The sequence below is a fragment of the Lutra lutra genome, chromosome 5 (genome assembly GCF_902655055.1).
Source record: "Lutra lutra chromosome 5, mLutLut1.2, whole genome shotgun sequence".
Classification (NCBI taxonomy): domain Eukaryota; kingdom Metazoa; phylum Chordata; class Mammalia; order Carnivora; family Mustelidae; genus Lutra; species Lutra lutra.
The window spans coordinates 105182800-105209790 of record NC_062282.1 but is presented as its reverse complement, the minus strand read 5'-3'; the positions used below and the strand labels follow the sequence as shown (position 1 = coordinate 105209790).

The 26991-nt window shown below is 35.6% G+C and overlaps 1 protein-coding gene across 2 annotated transcripts in view; it reads left to right on the top strand.

Moving 5' to 3' along the window:
* The window catches only part of AP3B1 (adaptor related protein complex 3 subunit beta 1), a 348039-nt gene that overhangs the window by 197834 nt on the left and 123214 nt on the right, over positions 1 to 26991 (top strand). For both annotated transcript variants that reach the window (XM_047731751.1, XM_047731750.1), the window contains 3 exons: positions 708 to 840; positions 7399 to 7508; positions 20705 to 20881. In XM_047731751.1, the coding sequence (XP_047587707.1) occupies positions 708 to 840; positions 7399 to 7508; positions 20705 to 20881 (420 nt within the window). The remainder of the gene's footprint in view (positions 1 to 707; positions 841 to 7398; positions 7509 to 20704; positions 20882 to 26991) is intronic.

Below are 26991 nucleotides of genomic sequence, written 5' to 3'. Positions count from 1 at the left end.
CTTATAATCAAAGTGAAACTCTTTAGGGCTATATTAAATTTTATAAAGCTCTTTTAACTTGCTATTGTTAAATCAGTGATTTCTTTTTAAGTTTATATAAATAGTTTACAGTATGTTTTTAAAACATTCTTTTAAAGAAAATCTATTTCAAAAGTAGGGAATTCTGTTACAGACTGAGTATTTTTAAAGTCTTTATTGCAGTACTGCTCATTGTAGTTATTATAGTTTTATTGCCATTCAGATAACATTTTGAAAATGTTTGTCATTAGTGTATTTGTCCTTTTCCTCCTCTTCTCCCAACTTTAGATTCAGTGTCTCTGAAAAAACAACCCTTTTTTTCATAGATTCACAGATGCTGCTGGTTAAATGAACTGAAACCTCCAAAGAGAGAGTTCTCATCATCTCTTTCAACCTTGCACTTAAACTAATTGCTGTCTTTGGGTGACTGCTCCCCACTATCTGTTTTGGAGTCACAAGCCTCTGTGGCCACAGGTGAATGAACCTGGCTTGAAAATGTGCCTCTTCTATAGGCGCATTCTTTAAGTAAAAAAACAAAATTAAATTAAGCTAAGTCATCAGTTGGCCCTGTTGTGCATATAAATGAGAATATTATAGATTCTAAAATTTGTATTTTTGACAAAGTTAGTATATCTTTTTGTTCACTTGATGGTACCAAAGTATAAGCTAATTGAAATGCTATTTTTTAGACCTACGTGAAAAGCCAGGATAAACAGTTTGCAGCAGCCACTATTCAAACCATAGGCAGATGTGCAACCAACATCTCAGAAGTCACTGATACATGCCTCAATGGCCTGGTGTGTCTGTTGTCCAACAGAGATGGTAAGTTGATAATTTTATTTTCAAGTAATTTATCGTTTGAGTACTCTTGGCATGATCTTCAAATTCTAACATTTTTTAACATTTCATTTTAGTGTTTCCTGTATGTCAGTAGCATGATCATGATGAGAGTAGCAATTTATCCTCGAAATAGAAAGACACACGCACACACCTTTGTGGTGTTTTAGTAAATTAGATAATAAAGTTGCAAACAGTATTTGTTTTTCCTAAATAGAACTACGAAACTGTAGTTTGCTTATTTTATTTCTTCACAGTTTAATCACCTTCATTATGCCTTTTCCACAAAGGTTATATTTTATGGCTTGTAATGACACATAAGTCATGTATAATATTGGTTCACCTGCAGAGGGTGCTAAAAGCAGGCAAATGACTATAACATGGAGAAGTGGCTGGATCAAAAAAGTATGTTTATTGTGTACCTTCAGAGTTTTTTTTTCCCCAGAAATTCAGCTAATAATTTTATATTCAATATTAAATTCAATTTAAAAGTCATCAGTTTGCAACAACTTTGTGTTTTTAAGCCAAACAACATGTAAACATTTTGTAAAACTTGATAGGTGATAACCAGTAAAACGCATAATCTAGATTTCATACTGTTCTGTGGTAAAATGTCTGTTATTTCTGTGGTATGACTTTAGAATAAATAAAGCCATTTGGAGAAAGATCACTATTAGTCCCTTTCACCTTTATAATAATTTATGTAGAGGATTTTTATTATAATTGTATATTTGATTAAAACAGATTCTTTTTGGGAAAAGCTCAATTTTCTGTGTAAAATCATTGAAATGATTTGTGGAATTCTAAGTATAAATATGTCATATTTAAACATAGGCATATAGGACATAGGAAGCGTAAGTTGAAATGTAAGAAAATTGATTATATTTAAATTTTATTTATATCATTATTTGTATTTTCACTAAATAACTCTTTTATCCCTAATTATCAAATCCCACATGTAAATCTCTTTAGAAAATTATACTATTGTGATCACTACTTCTAATGAAAAAACTGAAACAAAATTTAGCCCAATTTAGAGTGATTTTTTATTGTGAACATAAAATTATAAACTTTAATCCTATAAATTCAAGATAATATGGATAGAACATTTTTCTACATGTAATATTAAAACTAAGTGGCAACAAAAATTTCCAAGGAAAGTGTGTTTTTTTTTAATTGACTATAGAAAGTAACTAGAGATTAGGATGCTAAATGTCATTCATTTTACTTGTTTCTACTTTTCATTCTTTTTGTCTCTATTTCTGTGTTACACTTCAAAATATGAGTTGAAAAACATGTCTTATTACCTGTATCTTAATAATGACCTTCTATTCTATTATTTATGATACATTTCTTGGGAAAATATTTCCAGAACATTAAAGATTATGAACCAAGATTTACCAGGGTAATTTTTCTTTTAAAATTCAGTTGCATACAAAAAGTACTGTAAATGAGAACACTCATTAGTTCTTTTAAATACAAAATATATTCAAGGTTTCTGAATTTTAGTTTTTGACCTTTTTTTCTCATGTGAAATTGTTGTAGATTTTAAAGCAATTATCTCTACTTCAGTTTTGTAATATATTAATTTCTTGAAAAATACCTTTTATTGATTTTCATTTAAATGATGAATATTCTACCCCAGTAGCACTTTGAAGGAAAGAATAGATTGTTTTGTAATTATGTGATGGGAGATTAAAATAATCTATATTCACTCTTAAAAGTAGGAGAATTTACTTATTTCAACTCTGATATTTTGATGTTTAGGCTTTTGTTTTTGATAAATCAAAACCATCATTATAACAATGGCTTTTTTCTCTGTAGTTTAATATTTAGAAACTTTAATTCAGATTTTGGTTGTATAATCATCATTAGCCTATAGTTTCTGATTCTTTAATTCTTTTTCATATGAGTATACTTTTGTCATTTGGAAACCTCATTAAAATTAGTAAAACAAATAAGGAGAATATTTATATTAAAATCAGTAGCATTGAGGAAAGTAATAATATTTTTAACTTAAAAATGGCCAATCCTGACAACAGAACTCCTTTCTTCTATTAAAAGATATGTTCTTAGAAATAGGTATCTAGAATGAGGCCTCAGTTTCTTTAAAATCTCTAGGATCTTTTGAAGCTCTAAGATCTGTGACTCTTGATTTTATGTTAATACAAATATCTGCTCATCTGTTCAGATAATGTATATTAAACCCTTAGGGGCAGCCTCTAGGCTCCATTGTTTTTTTTACATATATTTAACACACTGTTTTTAGACCTGTAGGTTTTTTTGTTTTGTTTTAAAGATTTTGTTTATTTATTTGATAGAGATTACAATTAGTCAGAGAGGCAGGCAGGGAGAGAGAAGGAAGCAGGCTCCCCCTGAGCGGAGAGCTCCATGTGGGGCTCGATCCCAGGACCCTGAGACCATAACCTGAGCTCAAGGCAGAGGCTTTAACCCACTGAGCCACCCAGGTGCCCAATGTTTTTTTTTTGTTTGTTTGTTTGTTTTTTTAAATATTACTGACTTCTCCCTTCTTGACATGGAGAGGACTTTTCAAGGCAGACTTGAAGCTTGCCTAAAACAATTCAGTATCACTATCTGAGATTAATATGACAAATTTCTCAAGGATCTTTATGAGAAATCTGCATTTCATTTGGCTGAATAAATTTACCATCTACTGTAAACTAAAAGGATTGGGGCAGAGGACTATTTTTTATTTCATTGAGTTTTACATAATTCAGTAAATGTTTATTGAGAACTTGAATATAGTTGGGGTTTTTAGTAAGTGTTAAATAGGTGACTAAGATATTCATTCAGCCTATAAAAGGTTCCTGCTTTTACAGAGTTAACAGTCTAATGAAGGGAGACAGTAATATAAAACAAGTGTATTATAGTTTTTCTGTGTATTGACCACTTACTCTGTTGGGGGCTGTCTGCTTGCATGTAGAACTAGACTACCTATGTTTGAATGTTAATGTTATCTTGAATAAATTACTCGATCTCCCTGTGCTTCAGATTCTTCATTTGGAAAATGATGGCAATAGTACACTGTAGTAACCTTGAAGGCATAGGCTAAGTGAAATAAACCTGCCACAAAAAGCCAAGTACTTTATGATTCCACTTGTGTGAAATATCTAAAATAGTCAAATTCATAGAATCAGAGAGTGGAATGATAGTAACCAGGGGTGGGGAAAAGGGAAATAGGGAATTACTAAACAGCAAACATAATGTTTCCATTAAGTAAGCTGAATAAGCTCTAGAGATTTGCTGTACAACATTATACCTATAATCAACAATAATGTAGATAAAGTTTTGTAAGAGGGTAGATCTCATTTTAAGAGTTCTTACCAAAGTGAAGTTAAATTAAAAAAAAAATAGTAGGCTCTATTTCTTACAGTAAGGACCCTTAAGTCTTGTTAAGAACAAAGACGAAGCTAGGAAAGGTCCAGAACACAGGATCATTTTGTGCTTCTGGTAGAACAGCACTACAGTCCTGTGGTCTTTGAAAAACAGGAGATAGAGTAAAAGAAAAGTAGGGTGGAATTACATGAAGGGGTGAGAGGGCACATGGGGTGGGTGAATAAAGACCCCTGCTGAAGACGTCCAGGTTATTATGCCCAGAACCTGTGGGCAGAAGGGATTCCATGGCAGAAGGGATTTTGCAGATGTGATTAAGATTCTTGAGATGGAGATCAGAAAGAAAAGGAGGGAGGTCAAGAAAGTCAGATGTCAGAAGCAGAGATTGAAGCGATGCCATTGCTAGATCAGGACCTTGAGTCAAGGAATGTGAACAACATGTAGAAGTTAGAAAAGGCAAAGAATAGATTTTCTCTTAGAACCTCCATAGAGAGGTAGTCCTATTGACATCTTGCTTTTAGCCCCTTAAGGTCTAAACTGTTAACTTCTAACTCAAGAACTGTAAGACACTGAATTTGTATTGTGTTAAGCCACTAAGTTTGTGGAATTTATAACAACAATAGGAAAGTAATACAGCATCAAAAGATAAATGATACCAAATATATTTTTCAGCTATAGCCAATCCTGCCTCTCCATGTGTATAATTAAAATTATACAATATTTTTCTTTGTCTAGTTTTGTAATAATACATTTTAAAAATAAAAAAATTTTATACTGTGGATTCTTAAAGCCACATTTACCATATTTTACTTTGCATAGTAATTACTTTTAATTTTTCTTACCTAGAGTGTAAGTTTGACAAAGTCGGGATCTTAACATTTGTTTTCATCAAAGCTCAAAGCAGTGGTCTTTGTATAGTAGCTGCACCTCTTAACTTAGAATTTAGAGATGAAATGGTACCTTCTGAATTCTGGATAAAGTCATATAGTGCTAGGGCATTTGTCTTTCTTCATCTTTAAAATAATGAAAATAAGGTACCTACCATATATTACTATAGAAGAGAAAGAAATATTTTCTCATATTGTAAACTAAAGCATTGTATAACCATCAATTTATCATTCTATTGGAGAAAGAGCTATGTAATTTGAAATAAGTATGTTTAATAATGATTAAAATGATAAAAAATTTTACTTGTATTCTTAAAGCCAGGTAAGAAAATACATTTTAGGGGCCCCTGGGTGGCTTCATCGTTGAGCATCTGTCTGCCTTCAGCTCAGGTCATGATCCCCAGGTCCTGGGTTCAAGCCCCATATTGGGCTCCCTGCTTGGCGGAAAGCCTGCTTCTCCTTCTCCCACTCCCCCTGCTTGTGTTCCCTCTTTTGCTGTGTCTGTCAAACAAATAAATAAAATCTTTTAAAAAATATATACATTTTTTTTTTTCAGAGAAAAGAATAGCAACACAAATCATGGTATTTCTAGTATAATATTAAAATGCACCTTTGTAGTGTATGCCAGGGGAATTTCTAATGTCCATGAAGCCCTATTAATAAAAAATGTCAAAGTAATAAGTTAAGGCATTGTGGACTTAATTATTTGGCTTCAGTAGCATTAGTATTTGTTTATATAAGAATCATTCCATAAGTTCTCTCAATTGTAATCTAATTGGATTATAGTTATCTGCTGGTGCCACCAAAAATGTAACTCTGGACTAGTAATTAGCCATTTCAGTGTGATAACTCAATCTCAGAATCCCAGTTTCAGGAACTGCTTCCTTGGAGTCACTCCCAGGACCAATTATTATATTAGTTAATTATAATAATAATATTATATTAGTTATAGATATACTAATTTGTATATTAGTTTTATTATATTAATGTTATATATTATATATATAATAAATATATTTCTTGCTCTGGCAAGAAACAGATGGCATACTTAAAAGGTATGATTGAAGAGAATTTAATGAAGGAACCATTTATTTATTTATTTATTTATTTTTTCAAAGATTTTATTTGACAGAGAGAGAGATCACAAGTAGGCAGAGAGGCAGGCAGAGAGGGGGAATCAGCCTCCTCGCTGAGCAGAGAGCCGATTTGGGGCTCGGTCCCAGGACTCTGAGATCATGACCTGAGCCGAAGGTAGAGGCTTAACCCACTGAGCCACCCAGGTGCCCCTGAAGGAACTATTTATAAGATGTGGGCAGGATTAAGAGAAACCAAGAAGGTATAATATAACGTCCGGAGGCTAACAGGTTATTGACCGTGGGAAGCCCCTTTATCATAACTAGAGCTAAAGGAAAGGGGTGTGAGGAGTGTGAGCAGTACAGCAGGCGAGAGCCATTCAGAAGAACTGAAACTATCAGTAGAAGAATGTACACATTGCCAGGGAGACCTGGTAGTAGAGATCCATGATAGCAAAAATTCTCTCCTTCTGCCCCCTTGATCTCCTGCTGGTATGTCCTATCAGCTAAACATAGCTGGAAGCCAGGGACAAGGGAGTCTGGTTGATGCAATCTGCACAGGTCAACCTCTAAGGACAAAGAGTAGGTCAAGAAAGGCAGAGAGTGGATTCACTGGACAAATGGAAACAATCCAGCACATAAGCCCACCCTTTCTGGCTCTGAAGTCAGTGCTATTTCTATAGTAACACCCTTCTTACCATTAATGATCTTCAGTACTTACTTTTCTGGACATATCCCTTAAGGAATTTTTTTGTTTTTAGTTTGCTGTTTTCTTTAGAATTGGAAAAAAAGTTATTTAGATTGTAGCTGTTTGATTCCCACTATGTAGTTGATAGGAACCAAATAACTTACATGGTGGCTATTTGATTACCACCCTATGGTAGAAATCAAGTATTTGAAAGCTATAGTTAAAAGCTAAAGACACTTGAATATTATGGTGAGCAGCAAAATCTAACCTCACGTTGCTTTTCTCACTCAAAGAGGTGGGTATTGGAAGGGGATATCAGAAGTTAGGAGGCAACAACAGAAGTTAGAAATTAAAGTATACTCCTCTGCTTAAGACAGTATTCACCCCCAAAGTTTGGAAATATACTCGTGGTTATACCTATCTATACTATCACCTAGTCATTTGAGACATGTAGAATATTTTGCTAACTTCATATTTTACCAGGAATATTGCATTTGAATTGCATTATATATATTTAATGTGAATAATCTCTCTTTTTCAGAAATAGTTGTTGCTGAAAGTGTAGTTGTTATTAAGAAATTACTGCAAATGCAACCTGCACAACATGGTGAAATTATTAAACATATGGCTAAACTCTTGGACAGTATAACTGTGAGTACCAATTAAGCGATCTTTCTGAATTTAACTGGATTTTAGTCAATAAATTATAGTGTTGTTAAGATAATGGACATCTTAAGATGTAGTGGCTGAGAGAGCTTAACTATCTGGATTCAAATCCTGGTTCTGAGATTTTACACTGTTGTGGAAGGGAATTACAAATCTGGAAAAGGGGAAAGATGCAATAAATGCTGCATTGTTAGTTTGGAAATGGAGATATCAGTGTAAACTTCATGACTTTATAAATTGTAGATGCGTGTGAGTGTGTAAATGTGTGTGTGTCCACACACATTTATGTATATGCATATGAATGTGTATATTGAGTATACAGTCATCTATTTTTTTGAGAGGGCCTGCATGCAATAATGCCTCAATACAAATGAGCACACCTAGTGCCTAGATCCTGTTTGTTTGTTTTTTTTATCTGAGATATAATTTTATACTATAATATGCACTCATATAACATAGCAGTTTTTGGTGTATTCATAAGGTTGTGCAACCATCACTACTATTTAATTCCAGTATGTTTTCATTATTCCAGTAAAACTGATTTCTCCCTTTAGTCTAGCCCTTGTCAGCTAACTAATCTACTTTGTCTCTATGGATTTGCTTATTTTGGACATTTGATTTAAGTGGAATCATATGTCAAATGGCCTTTTGTGTCTAGCTTCTTTAACTTAGCATGTTTTCAAAGTTTGTGCATGTTCTAGAATGTAGTACTGCATTCCTTTTTGGTAGACCTTGGTTTTTAAATTTCATTCACCCCTTGACGGACAGGGCTGCTTCGAGAAATGGCTGATTTTAGATCTAGGGCAAGGAAAGAATAAGATGATCTGGGAACATCTTGTTGGGCAAAAAAGGCAAGGAAATTGCTCACAGAATGATAGAGACATGTCAGAAAGACACAAAAGCCAGCTTGAAGAGGCCCCCACTGGCCAATTTGGAAAACAAAATAAATTATAGTAAAAGGATTATGGCCTATTGAATAGGGTAAGACTCTGTTGAGACCACACTGGAATGAATGATTGATTAAGGGAGAGGGGGAAGCTCTTTCTTACAGTACAAAACAAATAAATGTAGGAGGAATGATGGAATTAGACTATCACCATTTGCAAGCCATCACAATAATAATAGACTGAGGTAAGACTCATTAACAAATGGTAAAAAGTATGGGGTAAAAGTTTAGGTAGTCAGAGGATATTTGTATAGTTTCAAAGTATATTCTCATATGATACTTAATTACAAAACATAAATTAAAGACTATTAAGTTTTACAATGGAGAAACCTTGCAGGTGTTACCTGAACCAAATGAACATGGTTCACATTGCCAGCAATGTAATTAAACACCACCTGATATGATACAGTGAATAGAACCTAACATCAGCTCTGTTGAATTCTTGCAAAAGTGAATGACTTGAATATAATCAAGAAGAAGCATGAGACAGTGGACTCTGAAAAACAAGCTGAGGGTTTTGGAGGGGGAGGTGGGGGGTTGGATAGCCTGGTAGTGGGTATTATGGAGGGCACGTATTGCATGGAGCACTGGGTGTGGTGCATAAACAATGAATGCTGGAACACTGGGAAAAAAAAAAAAAGAAGAAGAAGAAGAAACATGAGACAAACCCAAATGGGAGTATGCTACAAAATAACTGGCTATACTCCTTAAAAATGCCTATATCATGAAAAGAAAAACTCAGGAACTTTTTCCCATTAAGAGAGTTTAAAATGATATCACAACTCTATGCAACACATACTTTTTTATTTTCTTTTTCTGTGAAGGATTTGGGAAGATTTGGTAGGGATAATTGGCCAAATCTCAATAAAATCTGTAGATTAGGTAGTAGTATTGGTTCAGTATTTCAATTTCTAATTTTTAAATCATTTTACTGTAGCAATGTAAGAGCATTCCTTTTATTACAGAGTTTGCAATGATATATTTTGATGTTTAAGGATAAATCTACAACTTCTTTCAATTTAGGAAACAAAATATCTGTGTATATATAGAAAACTAAAGCAAATATAGTAAAGTGATGACATTTGAGGAATCTGGGTGAAGGGTATTCAGAAGTTGTTTTTATTCTTCCAGCTTTTCTATAAATCTGAAATTGTGTTTAAAAATTAAATTAAAAAATAAATATTAACTCTGTTCCACTGCTTATCCACTCTGTGCTTTTACGTTAAAATTTCCATACTTTTCCCATCTTACAATGGTCATAGTAAATGAAAACGAAGCCTGATATTTTGTACATATTAAATTAGTTAATATGTGTCATGCTCTTAAGAATATTTCCTGGCACATCGTGGTATTATGTAAGTGTCTCCTGTCTATTATTTAGGTCCTATTTCATTCCCTTTTTCTAATGTTATTTCCTCTTTTCAGAGTTCCTCAGTCTGTCTCAGTCTGATTTTGACTCCCCTGACTCCACTAACACTGACTTTTCCAGGGTCATTGACTATCTTCTTATTAAACCCAGTGGATAATTTGCTGTCAGTGTCTTTCATGATCTTTTGTTAGCATTTGACTTCACATACTGCTTCTTCTTCCCTTTTGAAACATTCTCCATGGCTTCTTTCTGGTTTTTCTTCAAACTCTTTTCCCTTGTGTTTGCCCTTCACTATGTCTGTCCCTTCAATTAAAGGTTTTTTTTTTTTTTTTTTTTCATTGTTGGTTAAAGTTTAAAACTAATGTTCTGTAAGTGATAGGGTTGTAGTTTAGGGGGAAATACATTATTTTCGTCTTTGAAGATGGGGTAATGTATACTCTGAGTCTCTTTAGAGGGATTGTATTTATGTGGTTTAAGGCAGAGTTTGGAAGCTGCATCAGGATCAATATTTAATATCTCTGGTAGCAAAATTTTCTTTCCCTTAAGGTCTTAGTAAAGCTCGTAGGGCAGTTATATGTGTATCTTAAAGCTAAGAATAACACTCACAGGAGTCTGTTAGCATCTGAGCTCCCACCAAATCTCTCACCAGAGTGTTCTTTGTCTTTATATCTACTCTCATTATCGATTCTAATTATCAAAGCCAGGACCTCTCAGAAACTGTGTATTAAAGGGATTAAAAGAGTAGATTTGATATTAGCAAATTTAGGAAGCTTAAAACCATACCAACTTTCTTTTCTGACCATAATTGTATGAAGCTGGAAATCAACAATAAGAGGAAAGCGAAAAGGTATACAAGTATGTGTAAGCTAAACAACACTCTTCTAAACAACCATTGAGTCAAAGAGAAAATTAAAAGAAAAAAAATTATCTTGAAATAAGTGAAAATGAAAACACAACATATCAAATATTATGGTATGCAGCAAAAGCAGTTTTGAGAGAAAAATTTATAGCAATGAACACACATATTAAGAAATTAGAAAGATTTCAAAAAACAACCTAACTTTATATCTCAAAGAACTACATTTTTTTTTAAAGATTTTATTTAATTATTTGAGAGAGAGAGCATGAGAGAGAGCATGAGAGGAGAGAGGTCAGTGGGAGAAGCAGACTCCCTGCTGAGCAGGGAGCCCGATGTGGGACTCGATCCCGGGACTCCAGAATCATGACCTGAGCTGAAGGCAGTTGCCTAACCAACTGAGCCACCCAGGCACCCCTCAAAGAACTACATTTAATTAAAACCCAGAGCCAGCAGAAGAAGAAAAATAAGTATCACAGTAGAAATAAATGAAATAGAGACCAGAAAAATAACAGAAAGGATCAATAAAACTAAGAGCTGGTTCTTTGAAAAGATAAGCAAAACTGACAAACCTTTAGTTAGACTAAGGGAAAGAAAAAATAAATAGATAAAATTAGAAATGAAAGAGGAGACATTAAAACTGATACTACAGAAATATATAGAATTATCAGAGACTACTATAAACAATTATATGCCAACAAATTACATAATCTAGAAGAAATGGGTACCAGTTTTAGAAACACACAACCTACCAAGAGTAGAATTCTACCAAACATTTAAAGAAAGAATTAACACTAATCCTCAAACTCTTCCAAAATAATGAGCAGGAGGGAACACTTCCAGACCCATTCTGCAAGGCCAGTATTATTTTGATACCAAAAGCAAATAGGATACCACAAGAGAAGAAAGCTGTAGACCGGTATCCCTGATGAATATAGATGGAAAAAATTTCAGCAAAATATTAGCAAACTGAATTCAGGAACACTTTAATAGGATTATATGCCATGACCAAATCGGATTTATCCTTAGCACACAAAGATGGTTTACTGTATACAAGTCAATAAATTCAATACATCACTTTAATAAGCTGAAAGACAAAAATCACATGATTATCTGAATAGAGTCAGGAAAAAGCATTTGACAAAATATAACATCCTTTCATGATAAAAACCCTTAATGGATTGGTTGTAGAAGGAATGTATCTCAACATAGTAAAGGCTGTATATGACATACCTACAGCTTACATTATACTCATTGGGAAAAAATAGGAAACGTTTCCCCTGAGATCAGGAGCAATGCAAGATGATATAGGATACAGTCCTATATATAGCAAATCCCAAGAGTTAGTCAAAATACTGTTGGAATTGGGGGCGCCTGGGTGGCTCAGTGGGTTAAGCCGCTGCCTTCGGCTCAGGTCATGATCTCAGAGTCCTGGGATCGAGTCCCGCATCGGGCTCTCTGCTCATCAGGGAGCCTGCTTCCTCCTGTCTCTCTGCCTGCCTCTCTGTCAAATAAATAAATAAAATCTTAAAAAAAAAAAATACTGTTGGAATTAATCAGTGATTTCAGTTACAAGGCAGGGTACAAAATAAACATAGAGACATCAGTTACATTCCTTTACAGGAAATGAATCATCTGAAAAATAAAACCATCCCCCTCACAATAGCATCAAAACAATAAGATGAGTAGGAATAAATTTCAATAAGAAAGTGAAAGATCTGGGGTGGGTTAGTGGGTTAGTGGGTTAAGCCTCTGCCTTCTGCTCAGGTCATGATCCCAGAGTTCTGGGATTGAGCCTCGGGCTCTCTGCTCAGCAGGGAGCCTGCTTCTATCTCTCTCTCTCTGCCTGCCTCTCTGCCTGTCTCTGGCAGATAAATCTCTGTCAAATAAATAAATCTTTAAAAAAAAAAAAAAGAAAGTGAAAGATCTGTAGAAGTAAAGACAACCCACATTCATGGATGAGAAGGGTTAGTATTGTTAAAATGGCCATACTACTTAAAGCCATTTAATGTAATCCCCATCAAAACACAAAACACATTTTTCACAGAAATAGAAGAAACAATCCTAAAATTTGTGTGGAACTGCAAAAGACACCAAATGGGCAAAAGATCCTGAGAAAAAGAAAGAACAAATCTGGAGGTATTGCACTCCCTGATTCGAACCATACTACAAAGCCATGATAATAAAAGTAATAGGGTACTCGCACAAAAATAGACATAAAGACCAATGCAACAGAATATAGAGCCTGGAATTAAACCCTGGCATTTATGGTCAACAAACTAATATTCATGAATACCCAATGGGAAAAGGATAGTCTCTTCAACAAATGGTGCTGGGAGAATTAGAGCAACACATGGAGAACAATGAAACTGGAAAATGGTCTCACTCCACTCACAAAAATTAACTCAGAATGAACTCAGAAGCCTGTTTTTTGTTTTGTTTTTGTCAGAAGATAATGGTTAGTAGAATATGGAAGTATGATAGGAATTTCAAATTCAAAGGGGAAAAAGGGAAACAATTGTAAAATAAATAATAAATTTTTAAAAATAATAAAGTAAGGCAGAAGGGTAAAAATCCAAGTATATCCTACCCTAAATATGAAGGGACTTAATTCTCTCATTAAAAGACTGACTTTCAAATTGGAGTGTAAACAAAAGCTAGCCATTTATAATTATAACACCTTAATCAAAGTGATAAAGATTGAAAAAAGAAGATAGGAAAAGAGATATTAAGTGAAGATGAACAAGAAAGTGAGATTTAAAATTAATTAAAAGCAGAAGGAAGGATGCCTAGTGGCTCAGTCAGGTGTCTGCCTTTGGCTCAGGTCATGATCCTGAAGTCCTGGGATCAATCCCTGCATTGGGCTCTCTGTTCATCAGGGAGTCTGCTTGCCTCTCCCCCTGCTGGTGCTTGCTCTCTCTGTTTCTCTCTCTTTCTCTCTCTCAAAATAAACAAAATCTTTTTTTTTTTTTAAGGCAGGAAGATAAAAAGAACATTATCCAATGAAAAAAGACAATTTACAAAGAAACTGAAAGGCATAAACCTATATGCACACAAAAATATGGCAACCAAATAAATATATAATGGAAAAATCCATTAGAAATGCAAGGAGAGGGGCGCCTGGGTGGCTCAGTCTGTTAAGCATCTGCCATCGGTTCAGGTCATGATCCCAGGGTCCTGGGATCAAGCCCCACATCAGCCTGCCTCTCCCTCTGCCACTCCCTCTGCTTGTGCACACACTCTCTCTCTCTCCAATAAATGGATAAATAAAATCTTAAAAAAAAAAAAGAAAAGGGAAAAAAGGGAAAAAAAAAATGCAAGGTGAAATTTGTGGATGACTTTAATATGCTTCTCTCATATTTTGATATACCCAGATTTTGAGTAAGATATGCACATAAAGATAAAGAGTAATTAAAAAAGAGAATACATATTTGATTCAGTCCTGTAGGTAAAATTTTATATTTCTTGAACAGATAATACCCACTTTTATGGGTGTATTCATGAAACAATTTACAAAAACTCAAGAATGTACTTGGACATAAAGAAAACTTAAAGATTTTATGTTTTTTAACCATAAGCAGTAAAATTAGAATTAATCTGAAAGGGCACCAGAAAAATTTTGAAGTAAGAAATATACTTCTAGGTGAAAGAAGGTTTAAAAGAAAAAATACAAGCTTTATATAAAATACAGGAAAAGAAAACACTTTGTTTTAAATGTGTGGGGTATGGCTAAAGTAGTCACTGCTACCATTTTTAACGTAAAGAGACCAGAAATAAAGGAGTTTGGTGTTTGTCTTAAGAAATTTGAAAAAGAGGGGCACCTGGGTGGCTTAGTGAATTAGGGCTCTGCCTTTGGCTCAGGTCATGATCTCAAGGTCCTAGGATCAAGCCCCACATCGGGCTCTCTGCTCAGCAGGGAGCCTGCCTCCCCCTCTCTCTCTGCCTGCCTCTCTCCCTACTTGTGATCTTTGTCAAATAAATAAATTTTTTAAAAATCTTAAAAAAAAAATTTGAAAAGCAACAGTGAAATAAAACATGAAAGTCTAAAAGGGATCAAAGTTGATTTTGTAAAATAGGATACCAAAAAAAGGTCATTGAAATTGATAAATGCATCTTAAATCTCCTTTGGAAAGACAATAAAGTAGATAACCCCTCCTGATTCTTTTTTTAAAGATTTATTTATTTATTTGAGAGAGAGTGCATGATCATGCAAGTGGGTGGAGGGGCAGAGGGAGAGGATGAGAGAGAGAAGCAGACTCACTGCTGAGTGTGGGGCCTACCATGGTGCTGGATCCCACACCTCTGAGATCATGACCTGAGCCAAAATCAAGATTGGGACCTTTAACCGACAGAGCCACCCAGACATAGGTGCCCTATCCCTCCTGATTTTGATAAGGCAAAGAGAGAAAGCAAAAGTGAACAAATTGGGCATGTGATTCAAAGGGAGATTCAAATAATTAAAAGAAAACTATATATAGTTCTATAGCAAAATTTTGAAATTTTAGAGAATTAAAAGGTGATGAGTTGTTACTGTTTACTTAATGTATCTGAAGAAGTTGAAGTGTTTGAAAGTGGGACAAGGAAGATAGTTTGTAATGTAGAATCCTAAAAATGATTAGGGATTGGTGGTACAAGTTATGCCAGAAGAAGGTGGTGAGGGATATAACTGACAGCAACTTCAAAGTCAGGAATGGGGAGTGACTGAATCCCTAGAATCTGTTTCCTCCAAATATTCAAGAGAGCTGTTTATTTAAAGAGTAACAGACATGTGGAAAAGGAAATAGGGCTTTATTATTCTGACCAAGCACTTAACGACTCTTAAATGTGGGTAAGTGATTGATTCTGAAATGGAAAGGTAAATCTGAGAGCCTCAAAGGAGACCTTTTTTCCTGAATTTCTGTATATTTCCCCCTACATCCAGGGGTAATATCTTAAAACAGTACTGGTTAGAAAGAGCCAATCTGGACAATGTCAAAGGACAAGAAGACACTTTGAGCCTATTTTCTCTCAATGCTTAAGCCACTTTATCAGGATAGAATCCTGGGCTCATCTACCCTCCAGGAGGGGTAACAAAAATGATAGCCAGATCTCTTTCCATTCTGGCCATCTTATCCATAGAACAAGAGATCTGAGGAGGTGGGGAAAATGCCCCACATGCATACATGCAGGAATTGTCAAGAGAATGGTCTAGAGCTCTCCTGAAAAGCCAGTTCTTGGAAAAGCTACAGACAAGGCCATAAAGGAGCCATTATACACCATGGCAGAAGAACTGGGCCAAAGGAGTAATCCTTCATTTGATTAATGAGTAAATGAGGCCTACTGATGTCAAGTTATTTGTCTCCATGATTTACATGATTGATTCAGGACCAGAACCGGTCTTCCTGCCTTGCTGGCTGGTATTTTTCCTAGTATAAAACACTCATTTTGTCTCTGTCCAGTAGCCATGGTGAACTCTGGATTCAGACTTGGACTTCCAGTCTTACTTCCACCACTGACAAGCTGTAAGAAGCTGGGCATGTTTCTTAACCTCTTTGTGCCCCAGTTTCGTCATATATCAAGTGGGAATAATGGTAGAGCCTACTTTCTCAGGTTTTTGTGTTATATAATAGACTGAGAAAACAGGTAAAGTCTTAAAACAGTGCCAGTTGCATGGTAAGAACTCAGTAGATGTTGACTATGCGATTTTTCTAAAAAAGGAACTTAGATTTTGTTGTTTCAAGATTTTGATTCCATTTGTCATTTATTAAGTTACTATTTTTTAAGTGACATAGTTGAAAATATGAGAACTAAAATTTAGATTCTACTTTTTAAATTCAGACTGAATAAGTTATATCTGTGTAGGTAGTACAGTCAACTTACATGTTTTGATTGTGAATATTTATCCTTTGGACTATACTTCATGTCTAGTAAAGACTGCTTGTAGAGCAGTTTTTCCAGAATAAAATGCATGCTACATGAATATTACTCTATCAGAGTTTGTTTCATACAATGTTTTATGGGACAGATAAGGACTTAATATCATAAGAGAGTAATTAAAAGATGTTATTTTGTGAAGACTACTGAGTAGTATTGAAATAGCACTTTATGTAATCTTTGCCTTGGTGCCTCCCTGAATGCCTACCATTTCACAAGGTAACTAGCCTTGCCCTGTTGCCCCAACTTAATTCATGCTATAGTGTTAATGCATATTGAGTCCAGATACAGAATATTGGATCTGATTTGTTAGTTTTATGCAGTTTGTTTAGATGTTTAGTGATTTTCCCTTTGACAAATTTAAATAAATAAAATTGATGTTGCAGGATTTATTTTACACTACTGCATTGTGCAGTGGCTAGTGTTGAAATATAATAGCTTTTACATTGAACTGGTTATAGGGTGATCTGTAAAATCTTTCTATAACTGCTGTGGTCAGCTAGGAATCATATTTTTTGCAGGCAAGTTAATGGGTTAAAATGACAGTGGAAACTGCTTTCTTGAAGAAGGTTTTAAAAGTGCACTTAGAACCACTTGATCAGGGGCGCCTGGGTGGCTCAGTGGGTTAAGCCACTGCCTTCGGCTCAGGTCATGATCCCAGGTCTGGGTTCGAGCCCCACATCGGGCTTACTGCTCAGCAGGGAGCCTGCTTCCTCCTCTCTCTCTGCCTGCCTCTCTGCTTACTTGTGATTTCTCTCTGTCAAATAAATAAATAAAATCTTAAAAAAAAAAAAAGAACCACTTGATCAGGGCATTTAGAATAAAGAATCAAAGTCATTTACTATCCAGTTTGTCTTTGAAAATATTGAAAAGCAGAAGTTCATAATAAAAGTATTATGTCTTATGCATACATATATTATTAATTTGTATGTGTGTATTATTAGTTTGGTTTTAGTTCAGTGGTCCTGTTCATTCTGTGATTGAAAAGACCATGGAGAACAAAAAGTGACTGATTTTCTGATTTTAAATCTTTGAAAGTAGTGATGCTATGAATCATATTATCAGTGGTGTACAAATGGGAGTCCTGTAACTTAATTGGGAGAGAAAGGTAGGGCTGGAATTTGAAAATCTTAGGATTCTGGTTGCAGCCAAACATACAGAAACACTGGGCTTGTCAGTTTCCTAAGCTTTTTAATAAATTGCTGTCACCAAGAATTTGGTATAAATATATTTTATATTGATATTATTTCCTGTTGTGGAGAAGTTTCCTGAAGTTTTTAATATGTTTACTTGGAAGTTTAATTACTTCAGTTCTAGAACCTCTGAATATTACCTTGCCCTCTACCACCACCGTCTTGAGATTTTTCATTGTGAGCATTACAATTTATTGATTTTCATTTTTCCCAAAGAATTGTATTTTAAATGTATGCATTATGAATGTTTAGAGTGTTTAAATATTATTTTAATCTTAGTATATTAATAAGTAAGAATATAAACAATCTCTTAAAACTTTTTGAAATTATCTTCTTAATTGCAAAAAAGAATATAACTGTGTTACCAGAAGAAAATTAATTAAAGTGGGATTGTAGGTTAGAATGTCCTAGAATTCTAATTTTTATACCAGTAGTATATAATAAAATATTTAAGAAAAGTAAATCTAGCATAACCAAAATCTGAAGTTGTACATATATTCTTTTTTTAAAAACTATTTTATTTATTTATTTGACAGAGAGAGATCACAAGTAGGCAGAGAGGCAGGCAGAGTGAGAGGGAGGAAGCAGGCTCCCCGCCGAGCAGAGAGCTGGTTGTGGGGCTTGATCCCAGGACCCTGAGACCATGACCCGAGCTGAAGGCAGAGACTTAACCCACTGAGCCACCCAGGTGTCCCTGTACATATATTCTTATTTAGAGGTACCTTTCATGAAATCAGGCAACTTGAATTGCTTCATACTAGAAAATTTAATGTACCACTCAATTACTATTCTTTAGCCCAATTTAAAATAATAGATTGGGAATAAGGTTTTAATGCAATGTAGCCTTTGGAACATTAGAAATAACCTCTTTCCACATTCAGTATACAGTAAGGATATCAGTTTTATCATACTTCATGAATAGATTTATAATAGCATTTATTACTATATGTATTATTTATACTTACTAAACTTATTACATGAATAATGTGATTTCTTCTCTGTTACTAAAGCTCATTCTAATATTAATTTATAGATAATGCTATTGTCATAGTATGTGAAAATACATACTTTGGTTTTAAAGCTTTCAGATGACCTCATTTTGCTTCTGGTGAAACACCCAAGTTAGGAATGTCTTAGTAGGGGCGCCTGGGTGGCTCAGTGGGTTAAAGCCTCTGCCTTCGGCTCAGGTCATGATCCCAGGGTCTTGGGATTGAGCGCATGGGGGGGTGGGTCTCTGCTCAGCAGGGAGCCTGCTTCCTCCTCTCTCTGCCTGCCTTTTTGCCTACTTGTGATCTCTGTCAAATAAAATCTTAAAAAAGGAATGTCTTAGTAATTTTATACTATTTCATAAAATGAGTGTTTTGAAAGAATTTGAGGTGGTGGATATTGCGATAAAATTTTAGTTGTGCAAAGGTCCCTACTCTCCCTTTCTTCTTCAGCACTTATGCCCTGTACACCTGTGAAATAGTAGTGAAAATATTAGGACTTTATTTGAGGAATTGGAAAGGATTTCATAAAAAGACTATTATCTCTTCTTGTGATGCTACCTCTTAATGATAGTCATTGGCTTTTTCATTTATTATGAAAAGCAGATTTTCTATAGTAGGTGAAAATGTTCACAAAAACTAATTTACATACCCCTTCAAATCTCTTTTGGAGTAAGAAAGGATACAAATAAACAAATAGTAATAAAGCTAATTTGCATACTCTAAAATGTTGGTCTTAATGGTGCTGATGGATGGTTTCCAATTTGTAGCAAAGCAATTAAAAAAAACAAATTATATTGAAATGTACTTTATTAAAAAATAAAATGCCAAAATACAGTATCGGGCAGATTTATCTTTTCCTTGTTTCTTTTGTTGATGACCAACTAATAGACCAGGATTCATGATTTTATAATTATACTTTGATGATTTTGTCAGTTTTATATATCCCCAGTACTGTAGATGCAAATATATAGAGGATAGTAAGAGTTTTAATTTGAAATCATGGTCTTTAATGAATCTATTTCTTTCTTTCTGTTATCCAGTGGATTCTCAAAACATGGTTTGCAGGCCTCCCATCTTAGAAATCATCTGTGATGCTTCATAAAATGTAAATTCCTGGGCCCCATAACAGAGCTACTGCCTGGACCTGATACCAAAACCCTGTAGTTTTAGTAAGAATTCTGGATGATTTATTGAGGTTTATTAACCAGTGCCTTAGAGCAGAAGTCAGAAAACCTTTTCTAAAATTGCTATATAGTGAATATTTTCAGCTTTAACACCCTCCTTCCTACAGTGAAATATCCAGGTTTAACTTTGACTCCCCCAAAACTTAAGTGCTGATAGCCTATTGTGGACTAGAAGCCTTACCAATAACATAAACAGTGGATTAACACATGCTTTGTATGTTGCATATATTACAAACTTGAGTTCTTACAATAAGCCAGAAAATAGAAAATGTTATTATGAAAATCATAAAGAAGAGAATATATGTTTACAGTATTATGCTATAGTTATTGAAAAAAATGATTAGTAAAGACTCACTGTAGTTCAAACCTGTATTGTTCAAGGATCAACTGTACTTACCTCTGCTATTATAGGACAAAAGCAGCACCAGTAATGCATAAACAAATGTGCATGAACTTGCACATCTATGATAGAATCAAGATTCTAGACAAATGGTTTTTTCTCTGTGAATGTTTTCTAAGGCATTATCTCTGAAATCAGTTTTGATGATAATTCCTGGGTGTTTATTTTTGATAACTAAGGAAAACCCATAACTAAAATTACACTTCCTGGGTATACATATTACGTGAGTGGATATAAAACCTTTATTATATTTAGAGCCTTTTCTATGTTATTGTCAAGGAGTGAGTGTGATTATCTTATTTGTAACTATATAATCTGCTTCCCATGTTAGGTTCCTGTGGCTAGAGCAAGTATTCTTTGGCTAATTGGAGAAAACTGTGAACGAGTTCCTAAAATTGCCCCTGATGTTTTGAGGAAGATGGCTAAAAGCTTCACTAGTGAAGATGATCTGGTAAAACTGCAGATTTTAAATCTGGGAGCAAAATTGTATTTGACCAACTCCAGACAGGTAAGAGTCTAAATCTTAGTCTACCTATGTGACACCTACTTTACTCTTTACTGTAATGAAGTAGCTAAGGTCTGTTCATGCATTAGTTTGTCCATTCAACAATTACTAGGTGTCTGTTTCTTTAAGGTTCTATAGGGGAGAAAAACACAACTGAAATTATATGTGGTAACCACTATACTAGAAGTATTAAGATATAGTGGAACTTCAGAGGAGAAAGTTATTGAAAGTCTGAAGTAGAATGAGGTGAGCAATGAGAGAAGGTTTTGTGAAGGATAAAACTTTTTTTTCTAAAAGATTTTATTTATTTATTTGAGAAAGAGCGAACAGAGAGAGAGTGTGTGTTGGGGGAGGGACAAAGAGAGAGGGAAAAGCACACTCTTCGCAGGAAGTCTGACGTGTTGCTGGACCCTGAGACCCTGGGATTATGACCTGAGCCAAAGGCAGAGCTTAACCGACTGAGCCACCCAGGTGCCCCTCAAGTAGGAAAAGAGGAGAGCCATGAGAGTCATGAATCAGCTATGTTTGTTGTATCTTGTTTATTGATAAAACACCATGTTAACCTAATACTCTAAATCCATGTAGTATTGTGAAAGTCATTTTAACACCTAGAATTGGCTATTCTAAATGTATCTAGTTTCTAGGTTATTATAAAATTAATACAAAATTAGAATGTTAATCCAGACCTAAAGTAGTTATGTCTTACACAACTAAATGAAGGTTCTGTTTTTGGCTGTGTTTGTAGCTATAAGGAAACAATAATGGAAAAGTAGTACTTTTTGTTCAGAAATTGTGAAGTGTATTCCATATCTTTTGAATTTGAAGACAACATAGCTTGCACTTGGACATATTTTCTTGAGCTTTATTATTAAATGAAGTTTTGGAGCTCAGTTTCTGAAGTGTTCTATTGTATATTTTAGAATGATACTTCTAGATAACCACGAATTGACTTCACCACCTACTGGTAAAAGCATAATGATGTTTAGAAAACATGCCAAGTTTTCATATGCATTTTTACATAACTCATTATTTATTAAATGACTAAATATAAAAGTAGATGAGTGGCAGTGTCTGTAGGGTTGTGCTCTGTTCTCCAGTTTCTCATTTCTCAAGAAAAGGGGTCTTGAAAGAATTGTTAAACTAAGCATTAAAGAGTAGTTTTTAATCACCATCAACTTGACAGCGTTTTTAAGTTGTATGGTTCATATCTGTTGGATATGACACAGAGACTAAAATGATTTACTTGATCTAAATGTAAAAACTTGTTTTTGTTTTTATTTTAGCCATCTTGAAAAATGGATTAAGGAGACCAAGCCACAGTGCTTAGGGACTGGTTTGCCATGAAGTCCTGATATTTATTTGTAGGTCTGAATTTCCTGTGGCTTAGATGCCTCAGTGAGCATTCCAGAATTGTTAATGAATTATTTAGTTATTGGGACCCTGAGATCATGACCTGAGATCTAAGTTATTAATTTTTTTTACAGTGTAGATGAATTTTTTTTGTTCAATTCTGTGAAAAAAGACCAAAGGTTTTTTTTGAAACTCTGTTTTACAAAAACTTGCTAGAATTCTGGGAGAGATTTTGCAAATGGAATTAGGCTTTAGATACTTTTTTTTTTAATTTTAATTTTATTATTTTTTTAAACATATATTTTTATCCCCAGGGGTACAGGTCTGTGAATCGCCAGGTTTACACATTTCACAGCACTCACCATAGTACATACCCTCCCCAATGTCCATAACCCCACCCCCCCCTCTCCCAACCCCCCTCCCCCCATCAACCCTCAGTTTGTTTTGTGAGATTAAGAGTCACTTATGGTTTGTCTCCCTCCCAATCCCATCTTGTTTCATTTACTCTTCTACTACCCCTTAACCCCCCATGTTGCATCTTCTCTCCCTCATATCAGGGAGATCATATGATAGTTGTCTTTCTCCGATTGACTTATTTCGCTAAGCATGATACCCTCTAGTTCCATCCACGTCGTCGCAAATGGCAAGATTTCATTTCTTTTGATGGCTGCATAGTATTCCATTGTGTATATATACCACATCTTCTTTATCCATTCATCTATTGATGGACATCTAGGTTCTTTCCATAGTTTGGCTATTGTAGACATTCGCTATAAACATTCGGGTGCACGTGCCCCTTCGAATCTCTACGTTTGTATCTTTAGGATAAATACCCAGCAGTGCAATTGCTGGGTCATAGGGTAGTTCTATTTTCAACATTTTGAGGAACCTCCATGCTGTTTTCCAGAGTGGTTGCACCAGCTTGCATTCCCACCAACAGTGTAGGAGGGTTTCCCTTTCTCCGCATCCTCGCCAGCATCTGTCATTTCCTGACTTGTTCATTTTAGCCATTCTGACTGGTGTGAGGTGATAGCTCATTGTGGTTTTGATTTGTATTTCCCTGATGCCGAGTGATATGGAGCACTTTTTCATGTGTCTGTTGGCCATCTGGATGTCTTCTTTGCAGAAATGTCTGTTCATGTCCTCTGCCCATTTCTTGATTGGATTATTTGTTCTTTGGGTGTTGAGTTTGCTAAGTTCTTTATAGATTTTGGACACTAGCCCTTTATCTGATATGTCCTTTGCAAATATCTTCTCCCATTCTCTCAGTTGTCTTTTGGTTTTGTTAACTGTTTCCTTTGCTGTGCAAAAGCTTTTGATCTTGATAAAATCCCAATAGTTCATTTTTGCCCTTGCTTCCCTTGCCTTTGGCGATTTTCCTAGGAAGATGTTGTTGCGGCTGAGGTCGAAGAGGTTGCTGCCTGTGTTCTCCTCAAGGATTTTGATGGATTCCTTTCTCACATTGAGATCCTTCATCCATTTTGAGTCTATTTTCGTGTGTGGTGTAAGGAAATGATCCAATTTCATTTTTCTGCATGTGGCTGTCCAATTTTCCCAACACCATTTATTGAAGAGGCTGTCTTTGTTCCATTGGACATTCTTTCCTGCTTTGTCGAAGATGAGTTGACCATAGAGTTGAGGGTCCATTTCTGGGCTCTCTATTCTGTTCCATTGATCTATGTGTCTGTTTTTGTGCCAGTACCATGCTGTCTTGATGATGACAGCTTTGTAATAGAGCTTGAAGTCCGGAATTGTGATGCCACCAACTTTGGCTTTCTTTTTCAATATTGCTTTGGCTATTCGAGGTCTTTTCTGGTTCCATATAAATTTTAGGATTATTTGTTCCATTTCTTTGAAAAAAATGGATGGTACTTTGATAGGAATTGCATTAAATGTGTAGATTGCTTTAGGTAGCATAGACATTTTCACAATATTTATCTTCCAATCCAGGAGCATGGAACATTTTTCCATTTCGTTGTGTCTTCCTCAATTTCTTTCATGAATACTTTATAGTTTTCTGTGTATAGATTCTTAGTCTCTTTGGTTAGGTTTATTCCTAGGTTCTTTAGTTTTGGGGCAATTGTAAATGGGATTGACTCCTTAATTTCTCTTTCTTCTGTCTTGTTGTTGGTGTAGAGAAATGCAACTGATTTCTGTGCATTGATTTTATATCCTGACACTTTACTGAATTCCTGTACAAGTTCTAGCAGTTTTGGAGTGGAGTCTTTTGGGTTTTCCACATATAGTATCATATCATCTGCGAAGAGTGATAGTTTGACTTCTTCTTTGCCAATATGGATGCCTTTAATTTCCTTCTGTTGTCTGATTGCTGAGGCTAGGACTTCTAGTACTATGTTGAATAGCAGTGGTGATAAGGGACATCCCTGCCGTGTTCCTGACCTTAGCAGAAAAGCTTTCAGTTTTTCTCCATTGAGAATGATATTTGTGGTGGGTTTTTCATAAATGGCTTTGATAATATTGAGGTATGTGCCCTCTATCCCTACACTTTGAAGAGTTTTGATCAGGAAGGGATGCTGTACTTTGTCAAATGCTTTTTCAGCATCTATGGAGAGTATCATATGGTTCTTGTTCTTTCTTTTATTAATGTGTTGTATCACATTGATTGATTTGCGGATGTTGAACCAGCCTTGCAGCCCTGGAATAAATCCCACTTGGTCGTGGTGAATAATCCTTTTAATGTACTGTTGAATCCTATTGGCTAGTATTTTGGCGAGAATTTTTGCATCTGTGTTCATCAAGGATATTGGTCTGTACTCTTTTTTGATGGGATCCTTGTCTGGTTTTGGGATCAAGGTGATGCTGGCCTCATAAAATGAGTTTGGAAGTGTTCCTTCCATTTCTATTTTTTGGAACAGTTTCAGGAGAATAGGAATTAGTTCTTCTTTCTTTCTTTCTTTCTTTCTTTCTTTCTTTCTTTATTTTTAAATATTTCATTTTATTTATTTGACAGACAGAGATCACAAGTAGGCAGAGAGGCAGACAGAGAGAGAGGTGGAAGCAGGCTCCCCGCAGAGCAGAGAGCCTGATGTGGGGCTCGATCCCAGGACACTGGGACCATGACCTGAGCCGAAGGCAGAGGCCCCAACCCACTGAGCCACCCAGGTGCCCCGAATTAGTTCTTCTTTAAATGTTTGGTAGAATTCCCCTGGGGAGCCGTCTGGCCCTGGGCTTTTATTTGGAGATTTTTGATGACTGTTTCAACCTCCTTACTGGTTATGGGTCTGTTGAAGCTTTCTATTTCTTCCTGGTTCAGTTGTGGTAGTTTATATGTCTCTAGGAATGCATCCATTTCTTCCAGATTGTCCAATTTGTTGGCATAGAGTTGCTCATAGTATGTTCTTATAATTGTCTGTATTTCTTTGGTGTTCGTTGTGATCTCTACTCTTTCATTCATGATTTTATTTATTTGGGTCCTTTCTCTTTTCTTTTTGATAAGTCTGGCCAGGGGTTTGTCAATCTTATTAATTCTTTCAAAGAACCAGCTCCTAGTTTCGTTGATTTGTTCTATTGTTTTTTTGGTTTCTATTTCATTGATTTCTGCTCTGATTTTTATGATTTCTATTCTCCTGCTGGGTTTAGGGTTTCTTTCTTGTTCTTTCTCCAGCTCCTTTAGGTGTAGGGTTAGGTTGTGTACCTAAGACCTTTCTTGTTTCTTGAGAAAGGCTTGTTCAAGGTAACCCCGAGCTTAGAGCTCAGTCCTCGGCTCTGTCTCTGTAGCCGGCTTCCCTGTTCTAATACCTTTAAGCTCTGCGACACTCAGACACCGCTGATCCTTCTGTGACCCTGCGGGACCTGAGGCCACGCTGACCCCGCGTGGGCTTCACCCCGGTTAAGCCTCTGGACCGATGTCCCTCAGCGGAACAGACTTTTAAAAGTCCCGATTTGGGGGGCGCCTGGGTGGCTCAGTGGGTTGGGCCGCTGCCTTCGGCTCAAGTCATGATCTCAGGGTCCTGGGATCGAGTCCCGCATCGGGCTCTCTGCTCAGCAGGGAGCCTGTTTCCCTCTCTCTCTCTCTCTCTCTCTCTGCCTGCCTCTCTGTCTACTTGTGATCTCTCTCTGTCAAATAAATAAATAAAAAATCTTTAAAAAAAAAAAAGTCCCAATTTTGTGCTCCGTTGCTCCGCCTCTTGCCGGGAGCCGGCCCCTCCCCCCGCGGTCTATCTTCCCGTCGCTTTGGATTCACTTCTCCACCAGTCCTACCTTGCAGAAGGTGGTTGATTTTCTGTTTCTAGAATTGCTGTTCTTCTTCTCTTCGATCTCCCGTTGGATTTGTAGGTGTTTGCAATCTTTAAATAAGCTATCTAGCTGATCTCCCGCTACCTGAAGTAGTCTCAGCCTGCTACTTCTCCACCATCTTGACTCCTCCTCCCGGCTTTCAATACTTTTGTTAAATTGTTGATTTTTTAACTATTCTGTTTTTTAAATTTCTTATTTTTTTAAATTAACATATAGTGTATTATTTGTTTCAGGGGTACAGGTCTGTGATTCATAAGTTTTACATGATTCACAGCCCTCTCCTGAGCATATACCCTCCCAGTGTCCATCAACCACCCACCCCATCCCTCCCACCTCTCTTCCCTCCAGCAATCCTCAGTTTGTTTCCTGAGATTAACAGTCTCTTATGGTTTATCTCCCTCTCTGGTTTTGTCTTGTTTCATTTTTTTCCTCCCTTCCCCTATGATCCTGTCTTGTTTCTCAAATTCCTCATATCAGTTAGATCATATGATAATTGTCTTTCTCTG